Source organism: Oncorhynchus clarkii, chromosome 9, assembly GCF_045791955.1.
Source record: "Oncorhynchus clarkii lewisi isolate Uvic-CL-2024 chromosome 9, UVic_Ocla_1.0, whole genome shotgun sequence".
In the NCBI taxonomy this organism is placed as follows: domain Eukaryota; kingdom Metazoa; phylum Chordata; class Actinopteri; order Salmoniformes; family Salmonidae; genus Oncorhynchus; species Oncorhynchus clarkii.
The window spans coordinates 57,398,600-57,421,246 of NC_092155.1; the positions used below are offsets into that span (position 1 = coordinate 57,398,600).

Genomic DNA, 22,647 nt, shown 5'->3' on the forward strand with positions numbered 1-22,647 from the left:
TGTGTGGTCCCATGGTGTTTATGCTTGCGTACTACTGTTTGTACAGATGAACGCGGTATCTTCAGGCGTTTGGGAATTGCTCCCAAAGATGAACCAGACTTGTGGAGGTCTACGTTTTTTTTTTCTGAGGGTCTTGGCTGATTTCTTTTGATTTTCCCATGTTTTCAAGCACTGAGTTTGAAGGCAGGTCTTGAAGTACATCCACAGGTACACCTCCAATTGACACAAATGATGTCAATTAGCCTATCAGAAGCTTCTAAAGCCATGACATAATTTTCTGGAATTTTCCAAGCTTTTTAAAGGCACAGTCAACTTAGTGTATGTAAACTTCTGACCCACTGGAATTGTGATACAGTGAATTATAAGTGAAATAATCTGTCTGTAAACAATTGTTGGAAGAATGACTTGTGTCCCACACAAAGTAGATGTCCTAACCGACATGCCAAAACTATAGTTTGTTAACAAGATGTTTGTGGAGTGGTGGGAAAATTTGTTTTAATGACTCCAACCTAAGTGTATGTAAACTTCCGACTTCAATTATACATACATACATACATACATACATACATTATTACATACATACATACAGTTGAAGTCGTAAGTTTACATTAACTCGTTTTTCAATCACTCCACAAATTTGTTTTTAATCCAGGGAGGTTAGAAAAAGTGTCTAGATCCTCTAAGGCTGTGGAGGGATTCTGATTGTGTTTGTTTTTTTACATGAATCATCAGCGTACACTGACATCTTTGTTGGTAAGCCATAGATTTCTAATCCCTTAATATTATTGTTGGGGATCTAATTTTAACATTTGTAACATTTCGATGGCAATAATAAATAGATATGCCGATAGTGGACAACCTTGTTTTACGTTCTCAGATGTAGCCATTATTTACTATTTTACACCTAGGGTTACTATACATAACTTTAACCCATTTTATAAGAGATTCTCCAAAATTGAAATATTCCAGGCATTTATATATAAACTCCAGTTGTACTTTATCAAACGATGTAGCCGTTATTTACTATTTTACACCTAGTGTTACTATACAAACCAGGCCTGGTTTCCCCGATATGTCGTAGTATTCTGTTGTTTCCAGTACTTGTCTTATATTATCTCCAATGTATCTTCCATTTTCAAATAAAGCCTGCCTGATTAGGATGAATAATATCTGACAAAACCTTTTTTAGCGTCACAACTAGGGCTGGGCAGTATACCGTATTTTATGATATACCGGTATTGATGCAGGGACGGGTTTGGTTTTTACTTTACCTTCTATACCGGTATTTTAATGTTTGGTTTGTTAAATGTGATACGCCATGTGCAATGTCAATTGTTATAGTTTACTTCACTTCTTGAGTCATCTCTCTCCGCTCTTTCTCACCGTGCCACTTTCTACACAGATTTAGCCACACCCCCTGTCACTCAAGGAGCACATTTTTATTTTTTATTAACAAATATCATAAAACACAAGAGGAATAGTCACATGCAAACAAGCATACAAACAAACTATTTACATTGCCAGGAATCCTAAACAAATCATATTAATTAATAATAAAACAAGTTTAATTGCCTTTTTTGTTTTTTATTTTAGGTAAAGTAGTGCCATTGTTTAAACTCATTTATAAGTGAAAAAAGTTTGGTTGTGAATTAGACCATTTTGCTTTTGTGAATATGAAATTTACCTAGTATTATTAGCAGTTGAATTAAATATACTACATCTTTATGTCAGAATTTAAATAAAACATATCAAAACCATTAAATAGTATAACTGGACCTATTTTTTGTAACAAAATTCTGTATGTCAATCCCAAAATGTTTACTATAAATACAGGCAAAAAAACAAATACAAAATTGTCTCCTCCTCCATTCCCCATAAATCACAGGTATCGTAAATATTCAGCTTGAATCTTTCCAAAACATGTTTCACAGGATAAATTCTATGTAACATTTTAAATTAAACTTCCTTTACTTTGTTACTGATACAATATTTGTTAGCAATTTTCCATGCTTTCCCCCATTTTGTACATCACCATAGATATTTGACCAAAATAATCTTGCTGAGGGAATTGTAGTATCTTAAACAATATTCCTAATCTGTTTATTACTACATTTATCTTTGATGTTAATATTGCCAATAAATGTATTTTCATGTAAATCTATGTTACTTACATCAACCACAGGGGAATTTAAAAGAGATACAACCCCCCTTGGAATCGCATCAAAAACAATTGCATATTATTTTGGGGTTATTGGAATTTTAAATTTATAAAGAAATTCCCCATATGAGAGTAGATATCCATCCTTATTCAGTAACTGACCAACAAATAATTTTATTCTCAAACCAGTTATGAAGAAAAGAGTCTTATACAATTTAAAAATATCTTTGTTGTTCCATAAAATGTATCTGTGAGGGGAAAATGTGTGTTTATATGCTAACATCCAAACTAAAATTGCGTGCTTATGGAATTTTGCCAACTTTACTGGGATTTTATCAACATCAAAATTACATCGAAGCAAAAATTCTAAACCATCAACAGAGTCAAATAAATGCTTAGGGAAGACATTCCAAATAATGTTCTGGTTATTAACATACTTCAGAATCCAATTTATTTTAGAAGTATTATTTAGAGTATTGAAATATAAAACCTCAAGACCTCCTTGTTCTTCGGTATTAGTGAGAATATCTTTTCGTAGATAGTGAGGCTTGTTCCTCCAAATAAAATTATGAATCTTATCTAAGTCCTTTACAATTTTAGGGGATAAGTCAAGTGATAACGAGACATAAACCGATCTGGATAACCCTTCAGCTTTGGAGAATAAAACCGAATCAACCAGAGGTTCAATTTCTTCTTTGTTTTCTTAATAATGGGGTTAAAGTTCAATTCACTCCTTTGTTTTTCATCCTTGCATATAACAATTCCAAGATAAGTAACCTTATCTTTAATTGGGATACCATATACTTCCTGTAAAACACAATCCTTGAGTGGAAATAAGACTGACTTATTGATATTCATTTTCAAAAACGAAACTAAGGAAAGGTCTTCAATACAGGAAACTGCTTTAGAAATCTCATTCCTGTCTCTTAAAAATATGGTGGTATCATCAGCCATCAAGGAGCGCATTTGATGTTCCTCAATCACGAGTAATTTGTGTTCGGTCTGCATGGTCAATGCAGCACATGCAACATTGTTGATGACAACAATGCTATTTTCACTTTGCTTCTTAATATAAATCCATTAGCGTTCTATAATGACACTTCGTTTCTGCTTCTTACATCAGCGAACAGTTTGTCTTTCCTTAGCAAGTTGCCCTAAATCTTGTGAGATGCTAATTGTTAGCCACTAATAGCTAGCTAGCAAATACATGTACTGGGTAATAGCAAACGTAGCTAGCTAATATAGTTTGATAATACCAGTGATGGTATAGACCTAAATCAGCATGTTGTTTGTGCAACAGTATCTTCTAAATCACATAGGAATATGCAAAGCAAGAATATGTTTGCTACATGAAGTAGCTAAGAGAAAACAACATGCAATGTAGCCAAAGCTTATAGGGTCCCCTAGGAAACACGTACCAACACTTTAGTTCCTAACCTGTCACAATAACTCCTCCCTGGCATTTTAATTTGTTGTCATCTCAAACAACACTGTATTCTAACTATATAATAGTCATTATATATCCATGATTTCAACAGTTTTGCTCAGATTTGTGAGTCAAATTGCAATTGCAACATTTGGTCAAGAATAAGTCCTAGATTATTTGCCCATATCGTGGAGCCCTACGTGGCAGTGCGGATATTATCTCAATTGAGCAGTGGTGTAAAGTACTTAAGTAAAAAATACTTTCATGTACTACTTGTTGTTTTTTTGGTATCTGTACTTTACTATTTATTTCTTTTGACCACTTTTACTTTTACTTCACTACATTCCTAAAGAAAATACTGTACTTTTTATTCCATACATTTTCCCTGACACCTAAAAGTACTTACATTTCGAATGCTTAGCAGGGCAGGAAAATGGTCCTATTCACGCCGTGGTTAAGAGAACATCCCTGGTCATCTACTGGAGGACTCACTAAAAACAATTGCTTGGTTTGTAAATTATGTCTGAGTGTTGGTGTGCCCCTGGCTGTCTGTAAATTAAAAAAAAAACAAGAAAATGGTGCCATCTGGTTTGCTTAATATAAGGAATTTGAAATGATTTATACTTTTAATACTTAAGTATATTTAAAACCAAATACCTTTTAGACTTTTACTCAAGTCCTATTTTACTAGGTGACTTTCACGTTTACTTGAGTAATTTTCTATTAACAAGTTATTAAGGTATCTTTACTTTTACTCAAGTATGACAATTGGATACTTTTTCCACCACTGCAGTTGAGTGCAGGAAATGCAGAAATTATTAAAGTGTTGACATTTGAATTGAACAGTATAAAACAATCAGAATGGAGAAAGACTCATTGAAATCACTCAGAATGTATGTTTTGCCACCCTAGGATCACTCACTCACTACTCATAAAGCAAATGTACAACTTGTATTTTTCAAAAACTAAAAATACCGTCAGCCCTAATCACTAAACTGAAGTGTAAAAGGCCTCCAATTTTTTAAATGGACTGGATCATTATATATACCACTTGGGTCCTGTTTCAGTAATAATGATATCAGACCTTCTTGTTCCGTGTCTCATAATATACCGTTTATATAGGAGGGGTTAAAACATGCTAATAATAGTCCTCTTGAGTTAAAAAAAAAAAAAAATGTTGTATTCTTCCATGGGTATGCCATCCAGCCCTGGAGTTTTCTTGGACTTAAAGGCTTTAATTGCATCAAGAAGTTCCTCCTCTGTAATTTGCCCTTCACATGAGTCTTTCTGTATAGATGCTAATTTTACATTATTAATAGTAAAAAAATCCATACAATTAGCTTCGGTTAGTGGAGAAGGAGGAGACTGAAACGAAAACATATTCTTAAAGTAATCATGAGTGACTCCCTTAATTTGTAACAAGATTCAATACATGTTTGGTAGCATTTCTATGTTGAAGATTAAAAAATAATTTGGTGCATTTTCCCCCATATTCCATCCACTTTGCTTTATTTTTATAATATATTACACTGGATCTTTCTTGATAAGTTCCACCATTTATTTTTGTTTTTCCTCCAACTTATTCTGTGCCTTTATGGTACAGTTTTTATTGCTATCTATCTGTACTGTCAGTCCTTCAATTGAATTTGTTTAATATGGACTCTTTTACCCTAAGTTGCTTTTGTTTTATAGATGAGTACTGAATTGCAAGACCCCTAAAGGCACATTTTAAGTGTCCCATACAATAAGGGGTTCTGCTGTACCTATGTTATGTCGGAAAAAGCAAGTTATAAATTCTTCTGTCCTAGTTAAAAACAAGTTATCATCCAGTATGCTTTGATTAAATTTCCAATTGTCGAATATATGTGATGGTCTGACAGCATTCTGTCCCCTTTCAACACTTTTTAAACTTTTGGTGCCAGAGATAGTGATATAAGAAGGTAATCAAGACTACTGGCTTGATTACGCCTCCGCCATGTATATCTCACTAGGTCAGGGTATTTAAGCCTCCATATATCCACTAATTCCAATATATCCATGACATTCATGATTTCCTTAAGTGTCTGGGGATGATCGTTTGTATTTTGATTTCTTTACGGTCCATAGAGGTATTTAAAACCGTATTAAAATCTCAAACCATAATAATAGTCTAGTGTTGCTTGTAGAGTTGATCAATTCTTATATATATTTTCAAAGAAGCTTGGATCATCATTATTTGGACCGTATCGGTTAATAAGCCATATCTGTTTATGGTCCAATAACATTTCAAATCATCCATTTTCCTTGAGGATCTGTTTGGACAATTTGCACATTTGGATCAAAATTACTGTTAATTAATATCATCACCCCTTTTCAATTTCTTTGCCCCCCCTCCCCAGTCATTTTTCCACAAAAGTGAATCTAAAATTGTTGAATGAGTTTCCTGTAAACAATTGATATTATATTCCTTCTCTTTTAGCCAGGTAAGTACTATAAAAAATAAATAAAGGTAAGTACTGATCTTCTTTTCTTATCTGCTAAGCCATTACAATTATAACTGGCTATACTTATTTAACCAATTACTATAATGAGACATAAGTTTCAATTCTATTTATCATAATATATTGTTTTTAGATGTACCATTAAAAAGTAACATGATTGTCTATATAGCTGTACCTTGATATTTACATTGCTACTAAGTAAACCTCCAATTGGTCCCCACTATTCCACCCGCTAAAACCCCTCATCCCGAGTTGGGTTGTCATCCCAATGCCCGGCAGACCACCCCGGAAAGACCGGGTACCATTCTTCGAAAATAGCAGTGCCACCCACAGAACAGAAGCAGATCAACCGCCAAATGCATTTTCATTGCCCTCACCTCAATTTGTATTATTTATATTTTTATATATATATATACACACACACACAAGTTTACCTAAAATTACAGGCCTCTCATCTTTTTAAGTGGGAGAACTTGCACAATTGGTGGCTGACTAAATACTTTTTTGCCCCACTGTATGTATGTATGTGTATATATATATATATATATATATATATATATATATATATATTATATATATATATATATATATATATATATATTTTCTAATCCTGTTTATCTTTTTATCCCCCCATAATTAGCTATTCACATTTGTAGTAATGTAGGCAGTTTATGCAAAGGATTTTTACCTCTCGCCATTAACAAAATTACATTATGGCAAGCAATTATTATGTTAGCAAAAGATTATTGTGATTCATCCTATATTGTCCCTAACATCTTTTACTCCCTCGCAACAGTTGTGGGATACACACTCCACCCCTTTCCCCCACAACAACCATATACACAGATTCTCAGCAGTTGCACCATCCCAGAACCCAACTCAAGAAAGGTCTTGATTTACGAATGTATATAGTTGCAACTGTATGAGAAGGCCTGCAAATCTGAGCAAAAAATGGGGAGATTTTATTAACCATTGATGCCTGATGGAGGTCAGATCCCCCTATCCCCTGAAACACCTACAACATGGTCCCCCGTAGTGACCGTATTCCCAAGCATCGCCATGCAGTCAGACCTTTGATTTTGTACCTCCGTGAATGTCCGAGTGTGACCCCCCCATGGGTTACTACAGCTAGTGTTGCTAGCTCTGCCACTGCCTGGGTGGGGGCACCCCACCGGAATCCCCACCGGCTAGGTACAAGGTCGTCAAGGATCTCATTAGCAGCTTTGAGAATTTCCTTGTATATTATGCTCTCCCATCAGGGGGCTGTGGCTTTGCAGGACCACCCCTGCCAGACAGGCTCAGAACCTTGATGGGGCGCTGCTGCTCTAGAAGGTCTCTGATAGTATTTCTGATTGGCTTAACGCACCACCCCCTGTCGAGCTTCTCAAAGTAATGTTTTCTTCGTCTCAAACGTTCTTCGTCTCAAGAAAATGTAATTAATTTTTTTTTTTTTTTTACATCCATTGAAAATTACAATAGTTCCTCAATGTATTTAAATAACCTTTCCACCTCTCTCCCTTTTGATAATCACTCAGCGTGAAAGAGAAAAATGTCATACTCTGATCCAGTGAAAACACCATAAAATAGGCTTTTTATCAGTGCTCGACTAGGATTTAAATAGGGTCCGGTACTCAATTTGGGGGCTCGTACTGTTTATATTTAGGTGCAGGAGTGCCACAATACTTTTGAGCTAATATTCTACACGAGGAACAAGGAGCTCAAGCTGTAGAACATTTGAGGTGCAGGTACTCCGTTCTGGTGAACTCCTGCCCAAGTCAAGCACTGCTTTTTATCCCTTTCGCAAATAGCCTATAGCTGTGTCTGCCCTGAGCTCACTGGTGCAGGAAACTCTGAGGGCCTAGAATATTTTATACAATGTTGCAAGTTCGGTAGCTCTAGCTTCTGGCCTGACCCAAGTTAATAGTTGATACAATGTTTCAAGTTCGTTGCAGACAGGCCATGTGTAGGCAATGTGATTCATAGGAAATACGCTGCAATGCTTTTATTTGTTGGCTTTGTGGGCTGTTTTTACGTAGTTGGCAATAAAAGTAACTTTAGGTTGGTATCATTTTCATTTAGATTTGGATAGAATTTTCATTAACCACATGACAATGAGTTTGCGATATGAAGATGTTATTATAAATTAAATTAAACTTTCATGAAAATGTGCATATGAAAACCGTAACTGGCGCGCTGATCAGTAGAAATGGTAAGATAAATTGGCATTCCATATGAGAAAGGTTGTTGACTCCTCATGTAGCCTATTACTGGCAACTTCAGGAGAGTAATAGCAGAATCTGCGAAAGCCAGCAGGAGGAGAATGGTTTGGTCAGGTTAAGTTTTAAATTTTGGTTATCTAGATCTCTGAAACCGTCTTGATGCATCAAACTGTAAGATTAAAGCATCAGACAAGTTCAATGCATATAGTAGATTTGATTAAAATGTCATATATATATATATATATATGCATAAAAACGTAATAAAAAAAAAAGGCAATCGATTGGTCGAAAGAACAGATGACTTTCGGTCAACCAACATTTTTTCTTAGACGGGGGCAACGCTAAAACAAATTTGTATACACAATTTGAGAGAAATAAGCTTTTTGTGCGTATGGAACATTTCTGGGATTTTTTATTTCACCTCATGAAACATGGGAAGAACACTTTACATCTTGCGTTTATATTTTTGTTCAGTGTGGTATTTGTTCTGGTTTTCATGCAGATGAGATTTTCAACCGATGTTGATGATGTTAATACAGTAAGTAGTAGCATGTGTAACAGCATAGCTTCCTTCCCTCTCCTCGCCCCTACCTGGGTTCGAACCAGGGACCCTCTGCACACATCAACAACTGCCTCCCACGAAGCATTGTTACCAATCGCTCCACAAAAGTGGCGGGCCTTGCAGAGCAAGAGGAACAACTACTTCAAGGTCTCAGAGCGAGTGACGTCACCAATTGAAACGCTATTAGTGCGCACTCCGCTAACTAGCTAGCCATTTCACATCGGTTACACATGGACCATTTTTTTTGTCAAATTGGGTCACCTGGTTGTGGTTCCATTAGACATGGAACAGAAAGTCTCTAGTGCTCATGAATATGATCACCACTCTAGACTGAGACTGTTCACAGGCGCTACCCTAGCTCTCCCAGAGACGGGTATTATTTCCTCATGAAAGTTTTTCACTTGTCCCTCACTCTGTGCTGCAGTGGCTGTGATACGGGAAGCATTGTTTTCTCAGTCTCTGCTGCTGCTGACTTATGGAAGAGGGGGAACTAGGGATTGTGGTAGAGGGAGCAGGGTGGTGGCATAGCCTATGTGTTGTCTAAGCTCATGATGAGATCTACCAGCAATGTGCAACATGCATATCCTCCCATCATTCACCAAGGAGGGGAGGATGCCGTTGGAGCTTGTAAAAGCACACTGCAGCATTGAGCTACTCTCTGAGAAACCGGCAACATCAACCATGCTGGTCCTCTATCAGTTGGGAGACCTAAGACTAATATTGCAGTCTATGCTATATCTTATTGTGATGTGCCTTTGATAAGGGTAATAGAGCTGCATCATTTTTCTAGGTCACATCTAATGAACAGTTGGCCAATGCAGCCTTCCTGTATTGAGTGAATGGGGTTAAACTGTCATTATTATGTGTGACTTTGGTATGCACCGTGCCTGTATTTGATATACCATTCTGTTTTTGCTGCTCTTTGTTCTTGGTGGTTTGCTTGTTGTTGGTTGTGTAAAAGCGAGGGTAATGGGGTAATTTACTTACATCTCCCGCACTGGTGCCATCAATCTTGTCAGCCATTTTCTTTACCAGTTGCATGATTCCATTAACACAAATGAATCTGTATTTAAGTGAACTGACAGCCATTTTGTTTGCCTAATGGTTTGTTAGTGAGCACAGGGAGCTGTATTTGACTCACTGATTGAAATGGCATTTATCTGCCTTATGTTTTATAGATTTGTGATAAGGAGAGAAGTGGATAAATCATTGACGATACATTTAATCAACCATATTTCACTAATTTAGCACATTCACCTATTCCTACAATAACTACATTGGAGCTTTATCATCTTTGTGACCACATTTAGCCAAACATAACCCCTCAAAGTTGGACCAACCATGTTGAACCAACCAAGTTTGGGTATAGAAATGACTTTAACAGGAACATGTCTCAACCTCAACCCTTCGAACCAAACAGGTCACACATGGTATTAAATGTGGTATGTAGGCCAACAACCTGCTACAGGCAGCAATTCATAATATTGTGACTGAGTTACTTACATACATGTAATGGAGCCATGCTTACTGCACTAAGGTGTTGAAGCTGATGCCTTCTATCACACTTGGGATGTAATCATCAGGCTGTGGAAAGTCACACTGCAACCATGACCCTGTTGCTAATGGCTTTTCTCATTGAGGGGCTCTGGAGCGTGCCGTGGTCTGGTGGCACTTTAATGAGCTAACTCATTCACACACCCTATCCTTTTACCCTCGTAACAGAGAGGGGCAGGCCTGGCCTACAGTGAAGCCCAGGGCATAGACTGTATGTAAGACAGAATCTATCTCAGAGATGAGCTGCCACTCTCCAGTCCAGCTCGTCTCCCACAGCATGCTCCAGCCCAGGGAGAGTTTTAGCAGCGGTCCCAATCCTTCAGCAGAAACACTATTTATTCAGCCTCTAATAATGTCCTAATTTATCCATCACACCCCCACTGTGCCCATGTGACACTGGTCCTCTGGAGGGCAGGAGAGCAAGAACTGAGATGGCAATTCTTCTCTGTGCTGCTGTTTGATGAACATGCTGTTTTTCTGTTTGTGTACTTCCTGAATTAGAAATCCCTCTGATTGTACAGGCTTATCACTGTGACTGTTGGGTTTATAATTAGTAAGAGGATGGCTGATTTTTTTCCTTTGAAATATTATTATTTATAATATTTGTTTGGTCCTGTACACTTGTCTTGCTCAATTATTTGGCTGTTCGTTTTCATAGAAAAGCTGTATGTTTCTTCTCATTTCTTGTCAGCATAGGTGAGCTCCTAAAGCTTGAGAGGTGACGGCAGCTCCTCTCATGCCATCGGTAGTCTAACTCCTCCCTCACCAGATGACAAGTGTCTTAATCAGCATCGATCATCGATTTTGAGCAACAAACGCCAGACGCCCCCAAATTTTTAGGAAACCGTGTTCTGTATGTGGAGTAGCGATCAGTAACTTCCCACTGTGGTGTCAAGATGCTGACTACAATTGCTACTCGGGTTATGTTGACAAATTAGTGTCCCCGGAAGTTGCATTCCTTTCATTATGTGCACACAGTAGAGGGGCAGTCCACTTGGTGACATTACAATGGTAGTTAACTCTCATAATGAACACAAACAGTAAATGATAACACTAATGAATAGAGGTGTGAGCTTGCTTTGTGTGGCACTTATCTCTCTTCAAAATGTGTTTAATGAATGGCACATGGAAGAGCAGTATTGAGCACCTTGCTGAAGACACGGTTTAATATCAAGAATCAAGTCTTTTGCTTGTTGCTCAGCAACTTCCAAGATGAGTTGAACTTAAAACTGGACCTCTAATTAATACCAACATGTGACTGTTATTACTCCATATTTTCTTTATCTCTGGGGTAGAGTAAATGTTCTGTGATGCTAGTTCTAGGACCAACTGCCTCTTTGTTAGTGATTTTGTCTGTTAACCAGATGTTTTGGAGCCCAAGCTCATTAAATGAGCACACACCCTCTACAGAAGGCTGTTTTTTATCACCACTAGAAATTCAATTCGATGACAAGAATAACAGTTGTGGAGCATTACAACCTTTTAATGAAAATAGATTTTTACTTGTCATAACTTTTTAAAATGTTTTCCCTGTTAATATTCTCCAGCAAATGATCAGTTGTAATCATATTTTTCTATTCCTGCGACTGACGATAACCTGATCTTGGAATATACGTTTTTACAATAGTCTATTACTCCTATGAATTCTGAAAATGCATAATATTTTCACATACAGTATAATATTGGCTCCCATCACTGTGGGTTCAGTAACACTAGGCTACTTCTAACCCCCCATGAAGCTGAGCTACCTTGATGAAGCCTCAGTGGCACTGATATTGTTCTCCTCCCTTTGCAGAACATGTGTGTTCCATCATATCTTCCTGCCTGCGGAACCTGAAAGCCCAGCAGAGGACGAGGCTCCTTAGCAAGTTCACTGAGAACGACTGTGAGAAGGTGAGATCTTCACTGATCCACCACTGTTGGCAGATCATTTTCACAGCAATATTTCATAAAAAGCAAATCAGGAAAAATTAGGTTTTACATATTCACTTCCCTGATAGAGATCCCCTTGTACATGTGTGAGTATGTATTGATCAGCCTGTGACTGGTCACTGTTAACGACTAAAATATTGATCCTCTGTTGTCTCTATCACCACCAGTGATAGAGACAACAGTCCCTCTGCTACTTGAGTGGTGCTACAGACACGCATACATGGTTATAGACATACTACATGCTAGCCTCTGGCTGTCTGAATCCTATTTTCTCCCTCCATGGGGTTTTGTATGCATAGCGCCTTGCATTGGTGTCTGATGTCTTCTCCCTCTGTCCTACAGGTTGATAGACTGATGGAGCTGCATTTTAAGTACCTGGAAGCTGTTCAGTTGGCTGACAAGAGGATAGAAGGAGAGAAACACGTAGGAGTCCTACACCTCCCCCTGCTATCAACAGCTTGCATTCTAACCTTGACTGGCAATATCTCTGAAACAAGAGCAGCTCCAAGTGTCTAGATAAGAAGTCCTTTTAGAGAGGCTTGTAATTGTCACAACTTCAGGACTAGAGGCTAGCTTGGAGAGGGGCTGGAATCCTTGATTCAAATCTAGTGCCTTAAGTCATTGTCTACATTAAGAAGCTCTCCACCTCTTACTGCATGGACCCACTCAGAATATGCTGCGGTGTGAGTGGGTGATGTCTCTTTGTTGTCGCTTGAATCCCTCTCCATTGTTACGGACAGAGATTGCCAATAAGATCCGATCAGCCTCAGCTAAACAAGGCAGTGTTTCAGTTTGATGCCCCGTGGTCCTAGAGAATGTGTGAGGTCCAGATTAGTCTGTAGGCTGGGCTCACTCAGACAGGTGGAAGGAGCGAGATAAGAGATGAGGAGTCTCTTCTCCAGCAGGAGAGAGAGGGCAGGAGAAGGTAGTAGAGTTTTAAGAGGGAGATAGCTTTCAGATTCATATCTGATGAGAGATTAATTCTTTGCAAAAAAAGCGGGACAGCTTGACACGGCTTGACATTCATTTGAGGGCAAGTATAACCAAAGAGCCGATTTTCTGTCTTCACTATCTTGATGCACATGGATACCCCTATTTCATTGTTCAAATGTTTAGTTATAGGTTGAAGAAACTGGTAACAATTTCTTTGAGTATCTTGTTTCAGTCCTGGCTAGGATGTTGTCTTGTACGCTACATGACTACAAGTATGTGGACACCTGCTTGTCAAACATCATCTCATTCCAAAATCATTGGCATTAATGGAGTTGGTCACTGAGTGGAGTTGGTCTTGCCTTTGCTGCTATAACAGCCTCCACTCCTCTGGAAAGGCTTTCCAATAGAGATTGGAACATTTCTGCGGGGACTTGCTTCCATTCAGCCATGAGCATTAGTGAGGTCGAGCACTGATGTTGGCTGATTAGGCCTGGCTCGCAGTCAGCATTCTAATTCATCCCCAAGGTGTTCAATGGGGTTGAGGTCAGGGCTCTGTGCAGGCCAGTCAAGTTCTCCCACACTGATCTCGACAAACCAATTCTGTATGGACCTCGCTTTGTGCATGGGGGCATTGTCATGCTGAAACAGGAAAGGACCTTCCCCAAACTGTTGCCAGAAAGTTGGAAGCACACCATTATTCCTCCTCCACCAAACTTTACAGTTTGCACTATTCATTGGGGCAGGTGCGTTCTCCTGGCATCCGCCAAACCCAGATTCGTCCATCGGACTGCCAGATGGTGAAGCGTGATTCATCACTCCAGAGAACACCTTTCCACTCTTCCAGAGTCCAATGGTGGCGAGCTTTACACCACTCCAGCCGACGCTTGGCATTGCGCATGGTGATCTTAGGCTTGTGTGCGGCTGCTCGTCCATGGAGACCCATTTCATGAAGCTCCCGACGAACAGTTACTGTTCTAACGCTGCTTTCAGGTGCAGTTTGGAACTCGTAGTGAGCTGTTGCTTCAGCACTCGGCTGTCCCGTTCGGCCTACCAAATTACGGCTGAGCCGTTGTTGCTCCTAGACGTTTCCACTCCACAATAACAGCACTTACAGTTGACCGGGGCAGCTTGAGCAGGACCGAAATTTGATGAACTGACTTGTTGGAAAAGTGGCATCCTATGACAGTGCCACGTTGAAAGTGTCTGAGATCTTCAGTATGGCCATTCTACTGCCAATGTTTGTCTATGGAGATTGCATGACTGTGCTCGATTTATACACCTGTCAGCTACGGGTGTGGCTACAATAGCCCAATCCACTAATTTGAAGGGGTGTCCACATACATTTGTATATATGGTGTATCTATAAAGATGACATTTCCTGCTGTGTCCTGATCTCCCTCCTCCACTTCGTTTGTTTTGTACAACTGGCTGCCATCAGCAGTTCTGTTTTTATCACTCCACTTTCGTTAGGATGTTATTTTGGGGTGGTAAGCTAAATCTTTTCCTCTCTGCAACATATTATGAGCAGATATTCCACAGGAGTATACTTCTCAGCATCTGAGGACTGGATTTAATAAGCTCCTTATTCCGCCAGGCTTGCTTTTTCTTGGTGGTGGGAATAGTAAGGATGCTATTTGAGAGCGATTTAAAACTAGAGTCCCTTATTCAAACAATAACAAAGTTGACACCCCGCCTCTGTTTTGGCAAAAACCTCAAGGATGGAATCTGGAGAAATGTGACCACTCTCAAATTTATAGACCGAGCTATGGATGCAATGGCTGACCGTCCATGCTATCAAAATGATAGTTTTAACCATGTTTTACAGCTATACAGCGTTTGTTTACATTAACATTGTTTTTAACATTGCTGTAAGAACAAGCTTATATTTTGGGTTCTGATGGGGTATGGCAGTTGAATGAGGCACTTTAAGTTCTATTCTTCAAGAATCAATTGGTTAACTTTGAGTGTACAAAACATTGGGAACACCTTCCTACTACACCTTCCTACTATTGGCACCTACTACCATACCCTGTTCATAGGCACTTAAATATTTTGTCCATTCATCCTCTGAACGGCACACTTACACAATCCATGTCTCAATTGTCTCAAGGCTTCTTTAACCAGTCTCCTCCCCTTTATCTACACTGATTGATGTGGATTTAACAAGTGACGTCAATAAGGGATCATAGCTTTCACCTGGATTCACCTGGTCAATCTGTCATGCATAGAGCAAAATTCCTTAGTGCGGTATTGAGAACCCAGAAAGGTCTGTCTGTTTGCAACAAATGAAACTCATCTCATCTTCTATTTAATGGTTGTGTTAAGAAAGGCACTGTGAATTGGAATTAGTCCCCACGTTGTCGTCCGCCCCCCACTCTCTCATGTCTTATTGCAAGGCAGGTAGGCAGAGGGAGGGAGGCAGACAGAAAGTGCTAAGTTGCTGTGCAATTGATTGGCGCTGACAAGTAATTACTGCTGCAGCCCAGGGTTTCTGTTAGCCAGTAATAGCTAGCTTTTGGCAGTTTTTTTATTTATTAGAAAAGCCAATAAATAAAATAGGCGCAGGCCAATTGTCCGGGAGTTGAAGAAAAAAATCCTCTTTCGAAATAATGCTTTTTAGCCTCTTCATTGATGGAAATACATTTGACTGGTCATGCTTATCGGTCTATAGGTTAATTTAGTGGAATTTAATTGGCGTGTGTGTACAGTATATTTTGTTCAGTATCTCAATCACACGCGTACAACATAAAGATACGGAACCTTTTGAGCGGAAAATCTGTCAGACAGCACGAGAGCTGCTGCTACAGCATCTCAAACAGTAAATGTATAGGCAACAGAAGGCAGGCTTCATCAGTATCTCAAACAGCAAATGTATAGGCAACAGAAGGCAGGCTTCATCAGCATCTCAAACAGCAAATGTATAGGCAACAGAAGGCAGGCTTCATCAGCATCTCAAACAGCAAATGTATAGGCAACAGAAGGCAGGCTTCATCAGCATCTCAAACAGCAAATGTATAGGCAACAGAAGGCAGGCTTCATCAGCATCTCAAACAGCAAATGTATAGGCAACAGAAGGCAGGCTTCATCAGCATCTCAAACAGCAAATGCGTAGGCAACAGAAGGCAGGCTTCATCAGCATCTCAAACAGCAAATGCGTAGGCAACAGAAGGCAGGCTTCATCAGCATCTCACACAGCAAATGCGTAGGCAACAGAAGGCAGGCTTCATCAGCATCTCAAACAGCAAATGCATAGGCAACAGAAGGCAGGCTTCATCAGCATCTCAAACAGCAAATGTATAGGCAACAGAAGGCAGGCTTCATCAGCATCTCAAACAGCAAATGTATAGGTAACAGAAGGCAGGCTTCATCAGCATCTCACACAGCAAATGTATAGGCAACAGAAGGCAGGCTTCATCAGCATCTCAAACAGCAAATGTATAGGCAACAGAAGGCAGGCTTCATCAGCATCTCAAACAGCAAATGCGTAGGCAACAGAAGGCAGGCTTCATCAGCATCTCAAACAGCAAATGTATAGGCAACAGAAGGCAGGCTTCATCAGCATCTCAAACAGCAAATGCGTAGGCAACAGAAGGCAGGCTTCATCAGCATCTCAAACAGCAAATGCGTAGGCAACAGAAGGCAGGCTTCATCAGCATCTCACACAGCAAATGCGTAGGCAACATACGGCAGGCTTCATCAGCATCTCACACAGCAAATGCGTAGGCAACAGACGGCAGGCTTCATCAGCATCTCACACAGCAAATGCGTAGGCAACAGAAGGCAGGCTTCATCAGCATCTCAAACAGCAAATGCGTAGGCAACAGAAGGCAGGCTTCATCAGCATCTCAAACAGCAAATGCGTAGGCAACAGAAGGCAGGCTTCATCAGCATCTCAAACAGCAAATGCGTAGGCAACAAAAGGCAGGCTTCATCAGCATCTCAAACAGCAAATGCATAGGCAACAGAAGGCAGGCTTCATCAGCATCTCACACAGCAAATGCGTAGGCAACAGAAGGCAGGCTTCATCAGCATCTCAAACAGCAAATGCATAGGCAACAGAAGGCAGGCTTCATCAGCATCTCAAACAGCAAATGTGTAGGCAACAGAAGGCAGGCTTCATCAGCATCTCAAACAGCAAATGCGTAGGCAACAGAAGGCAGGCTTCATCAGCATCTCACACAGCAAATGCATAGGCAACAGAAGGCAGGCTTCATCAGCATCTCAAACAGCAAATGCATAGGCAACAGAAGGCAGGCTTCATCAGCATCTCAAACAGCAAATGTATAGGCAACAGAAGGCAGGCTTCATCAGCATCTCAAACAGCAAATGTATAGGTAACAGAAGGCAGGCTTCATCAGCATCTCACACAGCAAATGTATAGGCAACAGAAGGCAGGCTTCATCAGCATCTCAAACAGCAAATGTATAGGCAACAGAAGGCAGGCTTCATCAGCATCTCAAACAGCAAATGCGTAGGCAACAGAAGGCAGGCTTCATCAGCATCTCAAACAGCAAATGCGTAGGCAACAGAAGGCAGGCTTCATCAGCATCTCACACAGCAAATGCGTAGGCAACAGACGGCAGGCTTCATCAGCATCTCACACAGCAAATGCGTAGGCAACAGAAGGCAGGCTTCATCAGCATCTCAAACAGCAAATGCGTAGGCAACAGAAGGCAGGCTTCATCAGCATCTCACACAGCAAATGCGTAGGCAACAGAAGGCAGGCTTCATCAGCATCTCAAACAGCAAATGCGTAGGCAACAGAAGGCAGGCTTCACCAGCGTGTTACACAGCACTTTGCAATGAGCTGGAGACAGTATGCATTTTGAAAACATATATTTGTTTGAAACCTGAACGCTTTACTACATATTATGATGCGTATCTTACCTTGCTTCAAAGTAGCCTAGCCAAAATCATACCTTATCTGTGGAATTATTTTATATAAACGTTCTTTCATTGTCCAGTAGCCAAAGGCACAATCCTAGTCATACAGTGCCTTGCGAAAGGATTCGGTCCCCTTGAACGCAAACTTTTGCCACATTTCAGGCTTCAAACATAAAGATATAAAACTGTATTTTTTTGTGAAGAATCAACAACAAGTGGGACACAATCATGAAGTGGAACGACATTTATTGGATATTTCAAACTTTTTTAACAAATCAAAAACTGAAAAATTGGGCGTGCAAAATTATTCAGCCCCTTTACTTTCAGTGCAGCAAACTCTCTCCAGAAGTTCAGTGAGGATCTCTGAATGATCCAATGTTGACCTAAATGACTAATGATGATAAATACAATCCACCTGTGTGTAATCAAGTCTCCGTATAAATGCACCTGCACTGTGATAGTCTCAGAGGTCCGTTAAAAGCGCAGAGAGCATCATAAAGAGCAAGGAACACACCAGGCAGGTCCGAGATATTGTTGTGAAGAAGTTTAAAGCCGGATTTGGATACAAAAAGATTTCCCAAGCTTTAAACATCCCAAGGAGCACTGTGCAAGCGATAATATTGAAATGGAAGGAGTATCAGACCACTGCAAATCTACCAAGACCTGGCCGTCCCTCTAAACTTTCAGCTCATACAAGGAGAAGACTGATCAGAGATGCAGCCAAGAGGCCCATGATCACTCTGGATGAACTGCAGAGATCTACAGCTGAGGTGGGAGACTCTGTCCATAGGACAACAATCAGTCGTATATTGCACAAATCTGGCCTTTATGGAAGAGTGGCAAGAAGAAAGACATTTCTTAAAGATATCCATAAAAAGTGTTGTTTAAAGTTTGCCACAAGCCACCTGGGAGACACACCAAACATGTGGAAGAAGGTGCTCTGGTCAGATGAAACCAAAATTGAACTTTTTGGCAACAATGCAAAATGTTATGTTTGGCGTAAAAGCAACACAGCTCATCACCCTGAACACACCATCCCCACTGTCAAACATGGTGGTGGCAGCATCATGGTTTGGGCCTGCTTTTCTTCAGCAGGGACAGGGAAGATGGTTAAAATTGATGGGAAGATGGATGGAGCCAAATACAGGACCATTCTGGAAGAAACCCTGATGGAGTCTGCAAAAGACCTGAGACTGGGACGGAGATTTGTCTTCCAACAAGACAATGATCCAAAAGATAAAGCAAAATCTACAATGGAATGGTTCAAAAATGAACATATCCAGGTGTTAGAATGGCCAAGTCAAAGTCCAGACCTGAATCCAATCGAGAATCTGTGGAAAGAACTGAAAACCGCTGTTCACAAATGCTCTCCATCCAACCTCACTGAGCTCGAGCTGTTTTGCAAGGAGGAATGGGAAAACATTTCAGTCTCTCGATGTGCAAAACTGATAGAGACATACCCCAAGCGACTTACAGCTGTAATCGCAGCAAAAGATGGCGCTACAAAGTATTAACTTAAGGGGGCTGAATAATTTTGCACGCCCAATTTTTCAGTTTTTGATTTGTTAAAAAAGTTTGAAATATCCAATAAATGTCGTTCCACTTTATGATTGTGTCCCACTTGTTGTTGATTCTTCACAAAAAATACAGTTTTATATCTTTATGTTTGAAGCCTGAAATGTGGCAAAAGGTCGCAAAGTTCAAGGGGGCCGAATACTTTCGCAAGGCACTGTATTAGCAGCTCAGGTTAGTTGTTGCATATTAGAACTCCCCTCTTTCTAAATAGGGATGAAAATATCCATTAGATGTCACATGAAACCACTCCTGTGTGCGGTGTGCTTTTGACAATGTGGTTTTCCTGCTAATTGCATTATGGAACAAACTTTAATGCTTAGCCTACTGCGTTAGGACACTTGCTGTTTCCATGAGACTGACCAGGTGAAAGCTATGATCCCTTATTGGTGTAAATTATTAAATCCACTTCAGTCTGTGTAGATGAAGGGGAGGAGGCAGGTTAAAGAAGGATTTTTAAGCCTTGAGACAATTGAGACTGGATTGTGTATGTGTGCCGCTCAGAGGGTGAATATGCAAGGCAAAAGATTGAAGTGCCTATGAACGGGGTATGGTCGTAGGTGCCCGGTGTATCGGTTTGAGTGTGTCAAGAAATGCAACACTTCAGGGTTTTTCACGCTCAACATTTTCCTGTGTGTATCAAGAATGGTCTCCCATCCAAAGGACATCCATCCAACTTGACAAAACTGTGGGAAGCATTGGCGTCAACATGGGCCAGCATTCCTGTGGAATGTTTTCGACACCTTGTAGAGTCCATGCCTTGACGAATTCAGGCTGTTCTGAGGGCAAAAGGGTTGGGGTGCAACTCAATATTAGGACCGTGTCCCTAATGTTTTATATACTTGGTGTATAATCTGTACAAGTGTCTGTTTGGAATAGGCTATTTCTTTCTTGTCAAACTGACCAATAGAATAGGTAAAATGTTCAACTATGGGGGATAGTAGATTGAAATAGGATAGTGATGTTGCTGTTTGTTACTCGTCTTGTTGGCCGAGGAAAAGTAAATGTGATCAGTTGTTCTAATATCTTTAAAGTGCACAAGAATCACCACACATTGTTGCATCCTCGACTTGCATATTAATATGAATTAAAATAACCCAAATGTGGTTTCTGTCATTCTGAGCACCGTGGGTGAACGGCATAATTAGGTTACACACGCAATGCTTATAGATCCGGTAAATTTCTCAAATGTCCAATAAAATAAAACGCTGCCGGTCAAATGTCTGGCGACACATTTTCCTAACAGAAACCCTGCTGCAGCCACTGTCAGGTTAGTCAGGTCTCTACTGACTGCAGGCAGGGACCTAGGAGGAGTCGTAACTACCACTAACTCTAGTAGTCAGCCACACTATCCTAATGATCATGCTATAGATGTAGACATGCACACCCTGCACATTCGGCTTGCAAACTACATTCATAACTGGGCGTTTCAATGCTGAAAGGATTTCAAAGGAGAAAGGATTTCAAAGGATCCAGAAATGCAACTTGCTTTCGCCTTCCCCCACCTTGCCTATAGCCTACCATACCTTTCTTCCAATTTAAGTGTACGTGGTTGGTTTTCAATGCATTGGCTATTTTTGCTCTTCTCTCTCCCTGCTTCCTGTCTTCCTCCCCTGACCTGCTCCTGCCTCATTAAGGGAATGGAGCTGTAGCTCAGACATCCATTACCTCAGCCTCTGTGTGCAGGAGGGCTCTGGCTGTGTGCTGAGGGATTGATGGGAGCTGGGTAGGGATCAGGCCTGGAAAGGTCCTATAACTCTGACTCATCTCCCAGCCAACTGCTGGAGTCTTATTGAGCCTTGTGATTGCTTAAAGTGTGTGTGTGCGCGTGTGTGTAGACAGCTATGTTTGTGTGTGGGTGGTTGCCTGTATTTCTGGGACTCTATTACCTAGGTTAGATCAAATTAGTGGAAAATGCCATTTGATTTCTGAAAAGCCTAAATCAGGGTTCCCCAACTGGCGATGCAGGCCCTTGACTTTATTTGGCCCCCCAAGTTTTTATTTGATTTGTTGGACATAAAAGAACTGTAAAAACACCAGCAAATCAACTCCAAGAGATTTTACTTTTGGAAATGTGTTCCAAAGTATTCCCCTGCATAATATGTTGATGTATATAAATCTAAGCAAGATTTCAAATAATTGTTTTAGTCAAATAGGATATCTGTTTGGGCTTCTTGCGGTCAATTTGCAGTCTACAAATTATTTGTAATTATGTTCCGGCCTCCAGACCATCCACTCCAGAAAGAAATCTAGTTGATGATCCCTGACCTACATGGTCATCTGTGCGATTATCAAAAGGGAAAATCAGCATCTCTCTCCTTCTTAGCATGTTTTTCTCCCTTTACCTCAGCTACTCTTACACAACACAAGTGAAAGGATTCAGTAAGCCCTACAGACGGCTACAGTAAGCTCAAAGGAGGTGCTGACAAGGAAGTCACATTAATTCAGTCTTTGCATCCCACCAGAGGAAAAGCATGGAGCCAGCGTTCGTTCCATTTTGCTGTTGTCATATTAACACCTGCGCCGGAATAGGATGTGGAAAGGGAAAAGAATAAGAATCTGTCCTTATTACTTTCTCCTTGGCAGTCGGTTGTCAGACCTTTATGCCTTTAATTGAGTCATCCAGGCTTCCTTTGAAAATGTTTTTCTTCACTCCAATAATTTACTGTGTAATGAGGACGGACTAACTGGTATGTTTGCTAGTCCCCTTGTCTCTAGGGTTTGCTATACATTAGCATATACAGCCATTTTTATCCACTGGATCTGATGCAGTAGCAAGCCTGCGTGAGAGGACCGACTTGTTCTGAAAGCTGCACCAGCCTTCTCCCCAGAGGAAAAGTTTTCCTCCATTTTAATGGTTTTATTTAAGATAGTTTTTTTTAATCATGGGCAGGCCTATTGTTTTACATCTAAACAGGCTAGAGTTG

General features: G+C 40.2%; 1 protein-coding gene across 1 annotated transcript in view; it reads left to right on the top strand.

The window, feature by feature from the left end:
* Positions 1–22,647, top strand: part of LOC139416607 (beta-catenin-like protein 1) — a 43,099-nt gene that overhangs the window by 14,556 nt on the left and 5,896 nt on the right. The window contains exons 12-13 of the mRNA XM_071165473.1: positions 12,195–12,292; positions 12,674–12,754. Coding sequence (XP_071021574.1) covers positions 12,195–12,292; positions 12,674–12,754 — 179 coding nt within the window. The remainder of the gene's footprint in view (positions 1–12,194; positions 12,293–12,673; positions 12,755–22,647) is intronic.